General features: G+C 46.0%; 1 protein-coding gene across 1 annotated transcript in view; it reads left to right on the top strand.

Annotated features, from left to right (window-relative positions):
• Nucleotides 1–2,968: 2,968 nt before the first annotated feature.
• LOC105899465 (fibronectin-like) overlaps nt 2,969–9,254 on the top strand; it is a 45,902-nt gene continuing 39,616 nt past the window's right edge. The window contains 10 exon segments of the mRNA XM_031581834.1: nt 2,969–3,358; nt 3,736–3,861; nt 4,192–4,329; nt 4,474–4,605; nt 4,919–5,056; nt 5,778–5,936; nt 6,881–7,078; nt 8,516–8,698; nt 8,984–9,105; nt 9,107–9,161. Of these exon segments, the coding sequence (XP_031437694.1) occupies nt 3,205–3,358; nt 3,736–3,861; nt 4,192–4,329; nt 4,474–4,605; nt 4,919–5,056; nt 5,778–5,936; nt 6,881–7,078; nt 8,516–8,698; nt 8,984–9,105; nt 9,107–9,161 (1,405 nt within the window). The 5' untranslated portion in view covers nt 2,969–3,204.

Raw genomic sequence — 9,254 nt, 5'->3', positions numbered from 1 at the left:
TCCTTAGCTAATTATGCCTCTGTCAGTGGCATTAGCGTCCGCTAATTATGCCTCTGTGAGTGGCATTAGCGTCCGCTAATTATGCCTCTGTCAGTGGCATTAGCGTCCGCTAATTATGCCTCTGTGAGTGGCATTAGCGTCCGCTAATTATGCCTCTGTGAGTGGCATTAGCGTCCGCTAATTATGCCTCTGTGAGTGGCAATTTCGTAAGTTGGTCTGGACCACCTATACCCTAACAAGGTTTTCAGATTCAACAAATGTTCTAGACCCTAAAGATGTTGTGTTTGTGTCTGGACGTATGCACTGACAGCAATGTAAGACCAATATATGAATCCCTTGCAAATACAAATCTATGAATCTATAACATCTAGCCAACAGCCACCCTTATTTGGGAACTTTTTATTTAATTTTGACTTTTGTTGTTTTTTTCTAATAATGTGTGCTGTGAGTGATGCCCATCATACTTATCTCACACATGCTCAAACCTACACAAATAATTACTGATAATTGATGGCAGAGGTAGGGTGGGAACTCTTAAAAGGTAGTTTGGGAAACACATAGAGAAGTAAACAACTTTAGTAAGATCTACCTTTCAAGTCTTGGTCAAATCCTAAAAGACACAATGTTCTCAGGAAACCCAGCCTTGGCCCATCACAGAGCACGCTGACCCGGTCTGGCCCAGTTCTGGGGAGTCAAAGGTTCTGTCATCACATTGAGATGTGTTTGGTTCTTGTCACTGCCGTCATGTCTCTACTTCTCTGTCCTGCCAACATCTAGACGTACCCCAGAAGCCCCTGAGATGTACGTGGCACCCATCATGAGGAAGTAATGAGCATGAAGCCATTTAGTTTGTGCAGACAAGAATGCCTCACTGACCCTAGACCCCTTTTAGAGGCGAAGGCAGCCCACAACCATCCGTCAGCAACATGCCCCTCCTCTACGCAGTCAGGGCTTCCGTCACCAACATGCCTCTCCTCTGTGCAGTCAGGGCTTCCGTCACCAACATGCCTCTCCTCTGTGCAGTCAGGGCTTCCGGAAATAAGGGATAGTTACTGACGCTGGGCCTTCTCTGTTGAGAGAGAGGAAGAGAGTTGAACATCTTCCTTTAATAAAAAACAATAAAAGTTTAAAGTTTAGGAATGAAGTATGAAGAAATGATTAATGTGTACTATTGTCTCCCTCACACCATTTCGCCATATTAATAGGACAAATGAGAGAAAGAGAGAGAGAGAGAGAGAGAGAGAGAGGGCGGTGATAAAGAGAGAGAGAGAGAGAGAGAGAGGGGTGATAGAGAGAGGGGGCGGGGGGAGAGAGAGAGAATCAACAGAAGCAGACTGCAGACAGACAGACACCAGAGATAAGACTAGCAGACAAACAGCCCGGACAGAGATCAGATGTCAGATGAAGGATTGGTAAACATCCAGGTCACTCCTGACTCCATCCTTCAGGTGTCACTAGTGGGCGAAAGATGAGAAAGATTCGGGGGGGGGGGGAAGGGCCCGTTAAAACTCTGACAGGGTGTGTGTGTGTGTGTGAGAGTGTGAGTGTGTGTGTGTGTGTGTGTGTGTGTGTGTGTGTGTGTGTTAGAGTGTGTTTGTGTGTGTCAGTGTGAGTGTGAGTGTGTGTGAGTGTGTGTGTGTGTGTGTGTGTGTGTGTGTGTGTGTGTGTGAGTGTGAGTGTGAGTGTGTGTGTGTGTGTGGGGGGGGGGGGGGTGTCTTAGTGTGTGTGTGTGTGTGTCTGTTAGTGTGTGTGTGTATGTTAATGCTCTGCGTGGTGGTGGTTGGGGTGGTTGTGAGGGAGCAGTATTTGCACAGGGGGCCCACAATTCAATGCATTCAGCTGGGCCAATTGAACGGGAGACCTGTTGAGTTTTGTTTTGTTTTTGAGTTCTCTACACTGTGAAACATGTTTTCCCCTCCCATGGGAACTGAACCCCTAAATGGGTCTGGTTCTGATCCGCTTCTGATCTGGTCTGTGTGACCCGTGCCAGGTTAACCCCTTGTGTTCTCTATTCTAGGTGCTGGTCCTCACATATTTCCATAAAACTGTTGGAATAACTGTTCCACCCCATACCCCTAACAAGGGACTATCCCTGATTTACGACGTGTATTACTCCCCTACTGATTACCTTTATCTTGCCTGCCGGCGAGAGAGCAGGGATACAGTTTCAACTCTGGCCATCTAATTGGTTTCATGTGTGAGATGTAGAGCAGGGTCTGAGAGAGAAAGAGAGTGAGTGAGCGAGTGAGAAAGTAGACTGGGGGTGTATTCCATGTGGTTTAGTGACAAACCTGGGTAAGTTAACTCAGAGTAAGTGGTAAACCTCCTAATAGAAGAGTCCTATAGCAAAACAATGCAATGGGGCCTAACTTAGTTAACTTACTTTGTTTGTCATTAAACCATATACCCTCAGGTCATGCTAACAATTCAGGCCCCTAAAAATGCCTTGCACAAAGAGTGCCATTTTGTTGGTTTCTTGAATCTTTTGTAATGGGACCTTTGCTATGAGGAGGACACAAAAGGTAAACAATACCCCAATCACATCTGTTTTTGATTGTCAAGAAAAGGTCATGTTTCCCAGCCAGCCAGCCATTGAGTTACACAGACCAGTCGGTGACCGGAGCCCAATAGTTGTTTCTGCAGGCCAACATGCAAGCTGGTTTCACAGCAGTTTTAACGCTGTTAAAGTATTAGCGCACAATGTGGAAATGCAGGGCACAATTATAAAAAAAATCCGAAAATTACCGCTTTTCTTTATATACTTTCGCTGGTGTGAAACGAACGATCAAATATTTGTCAATACTTATATTCTGATGAGATTATTTTCTCCGCTGTAATTTTCAGAAGTAGGCAATGACACAGACTCCTGCTAAGAAGCAGCATGCCCGTTTGACGTCCACGGAGTGTGTGTGGTTAGTCCCTCCTCCCACGGAATGTCGTACTCAAATAAAAACGCTCCCCACTCCAGAGCGTGTAGGTGCACACCAAGGGCGGGGACAGAGCGCAAAGTGGGAGAGACAGAGAGCACACAGAGGCACCGTCTGGTGAGAGACAAGGAGCAGAGAGACGAAAGCACCTCTCCCGTCCCCGAGCTTTGTGCCTCCTCAATTCAGGGCGCTGCGCAATTTACTGAAATTAGTAAAGCGCAGAAAAATAAGATTTGTTGAACTTATATATCTGCATAGGTTAAAACTATTTATCAAAATGGCCAGTAGCCCTGTGGCAAGGGTGCTGGCGGTACTCCTAATCGGAGGAGCTGTGAACTGTTTGCCCAAAGGCACTGGGAAATCCAGGAGACAAGCACAGGAGAAATTCCCCAGCGGAGGGGACTCGCCAGCGGTGTCATCAGTGTCTCAAGGTGGGTGAATCGTAATTTTGGTGTGGGGATTGTGACTACGACTGAGGGAGAAATCAACGCACCTCATTCACCATAAATAATGTAAAATAATAATATTTGGTTATCAAGTGACGTGCGATGTTTTTTTAATGTTACTTAATACAAAATAGTTAGAAGAAACGGTCTCAGATTATTGAGATTATTGTTTGATCATATTGAAGTATTGGCTTTGTGTGTGGTAGCCTGTGGATTTCAGGTTCCACTGCAACCTATTTATGCATTTTAGTTAAACAATTTTTTTTAGAATTATATTGCTGTAAAAGTATTTATTATGTATGCATTTAGACGCTTGTGTTGTACTAGATTTGGTCGTAATGAAAAAACGCTTTGTTTGGCAGAGGGCTGCATTGAAAACGGACAGTTTTATGGAATTAATGAACAATTTGAACGTTCCTACCTGGGAAGTATGCTCATCTGCACATGTCACGGGGTTGATGGAATTAAATGTAAAACGAAGCCAGAAGGTAAGCCACACAATACTGTTGTCGTTTACATTGCACGTCTATGGTACTCTGACCCGTGTGTTTTGAGAGCTGTTGGAACTGGACGCATGAACTGATTTCATAAGTACTTACAGCAGTGAACGTCTGCCTCATTTTGATTTTGCGCGCACGGAAAAGATCACAAACGCTTGTCAAAACGGGTATCTGATCTTAGACACGCTATGTACAGACCACAACACTTTTCAAAGCTTCTCGCTGCTAATGATCTATCAGCTGATGATGTGTGGATATCAGTGTGGCTTGAGAAATAGTGCTTTGACCGCCTTTTCTCTCTTGCTGGACTCTCTCCAGCCGAGGAGACATGCTACGACAAAGTAAACGAACGCTCCTACCGGGTGGGCGAGACGTATGAGCGACCCAAGGAAGGGATGATCTGGGACTGCACATGCATTGGCTCCGGGCGCGGAAAAATCAGCTGCACCATTGCAAGTGAGTGTCTCTCCGGGCCGTTGCATGTGTAGCGTGCAGTCCGTATTAGTCCACGCGCATGCGGAATTATGCGATGATTTAACGCATTGGTGCGCCCCAGAGACGTCTCTGTTTCCTAAAGAGAGATCTTCTCTCTCCCCCCAGACCGTTGCCACGAGGGGGGAAACTCTTATAAGATCGGGGACACCTGGAGGAGACCTCACGACACCGGGAACTACATGCTGGAGTGCGTATGCCTCGGAAACGGAAAAGGGGAGTGGACCTGCAAACCCCTGGGTGAGTCGAGCACATCTGGACCGGGTCTGGAGGAGAGAGAGACGCCGGGGGGTGGGGTTGGGCGGGGGGCGGCGCTACAGAGAGGGGGTGCAGAGGTGTGGCAGAGTATTTCCCTGCTTGTGGAAGGAAGTGTCTGCTAATCATCACACGCACATCATTATGTGTGGTCTGGATCTGTGCTTTTTATGTATGTCATCTGTTGTATTGGCGTGTGTGGTGTTTAAAATTGTCAGAGATATCTCTAACTAACTCGCAAGTGAATAGACAGATCAGTTGGTTCTGTGCTGAGTGCCCTATTTACATCTGTGTGCAGCCGAGCGTTGCTATGACAATGCGGCAGGGACATCATACCTAGTCGGGGAGACCTGGGAGAAACCATACCAGGGTTGGATGATCGTGGACTGCACCTGTTTGGGAGAAGGGAGTGGCCGTATCACCTGCAGCTCTAGAAGTAAGTTAGTGTGTTTGGGTTTGTGCTTGGGATTGTATGTATATATGTGTGTGTGTGTTGTGTATGGGTGGATGTGTGTTTGTGTGTGTGTGTGTGTGTGTGTTGGGTTGTTCATATCTCCAATATTTATCACATCACACAGTTTGACAGGGCTTATGGGGGTGAAATATTCTTAGAGCTCTCACCAGAATTACCCTTCATGAGCCCTGCCACTTTGGCCCCATTTTTCCCTCAACAGCTCCAGCCTATGGAACATTCCTTACCAACACACACACACACACACACACACACACACACACACACACACACACACACACACACACATACATCTCCAGTCCAGCTGGCTCCCAGTTTAATTATCCACAAACCCCATTACAGCTAAAACCCACTGGCAGCAGGAGTGAGGCTGGCCGGTTGGAGGCGAAAGGGAAACAGATGCGTACTTAGCCGCCTAATGCTAATGGCAGTGAAAGTGTTCACCTCAGCGAGAGCAGGGTTTTAATTACAGCTGGGGTGCAAACTTAGCGCTTATTCTAAAGTCCTCAGAGCAGGAAAATATGCCCGACTGCCATGATTCCCCTCCATCTTGAGTTTGTTGTTATTGTTGTTGTTTTTAGTTTGGATGTTTCTGGCATTTCTGTAGGCTTTCTATAGGATATTTTCATGTAGTTGAAACACATGTTTATTATTTTCCTGTGTGTGTGTGTGTCTGTGTCCTTAGACCGCTGTAACGACCAGGACACTCGGTCATCCTACCGTATCGGAGACACGTGGAGTAAGACGGATGCCCGTGGGAACGTCCTGCAGTGTTTGTGCACGGGCAACGGCCGTGGAGAGTGGAAGTGCGAGAGGCACGCCTCACTTCATACCACTGGCCTAGGTGAGACCTTTGACCTTTGCCCTACGACCTCTGACCCCACTTAGAAGAAGGAGATCTGGCAGGCACCTGCTTATACACGTGAACTTGTGTGTTTTTGTGCATTCCAAAGTCGCTTGCTAAGAATAAATAGTAAAGATCTGGGGCCTCGTTATACAAACGTTTTGTGCACAGAAGCGTGGTATACACTATCTTTCATGCTCACTGTCGGATACATCAAGAGTGAAATGAATGCAAGTGTGCGTTCCTTCACACTAACTTTGTGTTACGCACATTTCTAATGGTGTTAGTCAGTTGGCCACAGATAGGCTATGCAGTGCTACTAAAATGAGTTTATTTACATTTCTAATGGTGTTCGTCAGTTGGCTACAGAGAGGCTATGCAGTGCAACTAACATGAGTTTATTTACATGGCTGTCGGCCATTACTCTCCAAAAGTATTTTCACAGTATTGGCACATGGGCCTTATTGGAAATAATAACACATCAAAGTGTATGCAGTTAAATAAATGGACATCTAAGCATGCACACATGCTGTGCCATGCAATACAGAGTCCAATAATAATGGCAGCTTTAGCCTAAAAGGGAACGTGTATTTAGAGACAGTGCTGTTTTTTTTTTAACCATGATGATGACTGGTTAATCAAATCTTTTAGATTCCAAGCGCTATCTCTTTAGTATGAATTCTATGCAAGGCTTCGTACTGAGGCCCCTGGTCATTTGAGAAACTTTGCGGTGTTTCTTATCATTCGTCAAGTATGAATGGTCTATACCAAGCTCAACATTAAGGTTTGCTTGTTTATGCATTTACATCCAGTGCCAAATATAACAAATGTCTCTTTACCTGTGTCTCTCACTCTCTCTCTCTGTGTCTCTACCTGTCTCTCTCTGTCTCTACCTGTCTTTCTCTCTCTCTCTCTCTCTCTCTCTCTCTCTCTCCCCCCCTCAGGTACGGGTTCTCGAGTGATCACCAACATCCAGCCTGCGGCGTTCCAGCCGGTGCCTATGCCAGAGACACCTGCGGAGGGCTCCTGCGTGACGGACTCAGGTCTAGCGTACGCACTGGGCATGCGCTGGACCCGTAGCCAGGGCGACAAACAGATGCTGTGCACCTGCCTGGGCAATGGAGTGAGCTGTGAGGAGAGGGGTGAGCGCTTTTACTACTACTTTTACTGGACTTCTGCTGCTTCCGTGGCTCACACACCTGTCACTGGTGTTCTTTACAGACACAGGACAAATATTCCCAGGTTTGGGAAGTCTAGCAGAGCCAGGGGTACATTATGGCCTATGCCTAGAGACGGCCATAATCGGATTTGGTGTAAATGTGGGTAGGATTGAGCCATTGGTTGATCCAGTGGTATCTATTTATAGACGGGGAGGATAACTGGTCTTAGGTTCGCGATGGCATTGAGCCACATGTATTATACTATAGGTTTGGCAACAACACTGTAGAACTATATTTCTTAGATGGGTCGGTTTGGTCTCCTGTATCAAAGATTACCACTTACACTCGCACAAAAAAACAGATTCAAGGAAGCTAAAGATCTTTCCTGTTTCTGAGGTTCACTGCTTCCATCTTAAAATCGCAGATCTCAGTTTTGTCTATGACAGATTGAAGGTGTAAACACTGAAACACGGGGAATAATCATTGCATTGCTACCAGAATGTTTTCTGTTCTACCCCTGCAGTGAACCTGCTGATTTTACCCACTCTTCCCATGTCCAGGATAAGCTAATTAGCAATTTCAGATGGGAGAGCATGTTTGTTTTCTGGCTTTCTAGCCGTTTATTTCATGGGGCTAGAGTCCAACACAAAGTCTCTTGCCTGCGCTCTGCATCGAGATCAAGCCCAGTCTCGGTCTGTGGCCGAGAGACTGCGTGGTGTCCTGGTTTTGTGGAATAAAACTTTACCGTCAACATCTGAATGCTTGTGTTCCCTTAGTTTATAGAACATGGTGGTACCAAGGCCAGGGATATTTGATATCTTTTTATATAACTTTCTTTATATACATATCTCAAAAGTTATCCATGTCCTTGTCAGGCTATGTCTGATGTGAACCAGGCTGTAAGGAGGGAGAGATGTAGAGTGCACAGAGACAACGTTCCTAGATAAGGTTGATATGCAGCTTTGGTGCCCTGTATATTATCAGAAATTTACATCACGTGGCGTTTTGACTGAATAGAGTTTTTACATGATTCTTTATCTTGTCATTTTCATTTAATACTAGGCCCCAGTCCTTAATATTGGGCTCAGTGCTAGGACCTAGTCCATAATATTGGGCTAAGTGCTAGGCCCTAGTCCATAAATTGGGATCAGTGCTAGGTGGGCCATAGAGCATAAGAAGCATAATAAATCCATCCTCCTTCTAACTTGTTCTTTGTCTGTCATATTTCCTGGATGTTGCTTTATGCTCATCCAAGAACATGAAGACCACCCGCGCTCATGATCAGTGTTTCCCTCTAACAGACAGTAGACACAAACAGCAACATTGACAACAAAAACAACAACATTCATATGATGGTGAAGCAATACACTGTTTTGACTAACGTGTGTGTGTCTGTCTGTCGTCTGTCTGTACATGCAGAGAACCCACCTCAGGTGTACGGCGGGAACTCAAACGGCCAGCCGTGTGTGTTTCCCTTCGTGTTCATGGGGAAGACCTATTACTCATGCATCTCCGAGGGCCGCAGTGATGGACAGCTCTGGTGCAGCATCGCCTCCGACTTCGAGACTGAACACAAGTACTCCTTCTGCACGGAGAAGAACGGTGAGAACCAGTGACGTCTGATGGACACATTTCACAAATACACCAAATGGGTGCAACCTCTTGTCTCAATGGTTGTTTTCCAATCAGGGTGTTGACTTGGTGTCAACATGGCATTGTATCTGTGGTCTGGTCAGTAGTCCTGTGTTGTCAAATGAAAGAAAGTATAATTACATCTTATTTAGTGCTCTAGTGTCTGTTTTGGTGAGTAAGTGTTGTAAGTAGTCTTGGTGTCGACTGGTTTTGGGAACTCTTAACATGGCCTTGGTTCTGTGTTCTGGTGTGTAGTTCTGGTGTCGACCCGCGGTGGAAACTCCAACGGCGCCCTGTGTCAATTCCCCTACCTCTACAACGGCCGCAACTACACCGACTGCACCGCTGATGGTCGCCAGGACGGCATGAAGTGGTGCGGGTACCACCTACAACTTTGATGGGGAACAGCGCTTCGGCTTCTGTCCAATGGCAGGTGGGTCGCCATGGAGATGGCATGAAAAAAAAAAAAAAGAATTGGAATTTTTGAATGTTTGGTTAGAATTTTAAGTAGCCAATTGCGGTTCTC

The sequence above is a fragment of the Clupea harengus genome, chromosome 2 (assembly GCF_900700415.2).
Source record: "Clupea harengus chromosome 2, Ch_v2.0.2, whole genome shotgun sequence".
In the NCBI taxonomy this organism is placed as follows: Eukaryota; Metazoa; Chordata; class Actinopteri; order Clupeiformes; family Clupeidae; genus Clupea; species Clupea harengus.
This window is presented reverse-complemented; position numbering and strand designations above follow the sequence as displayed.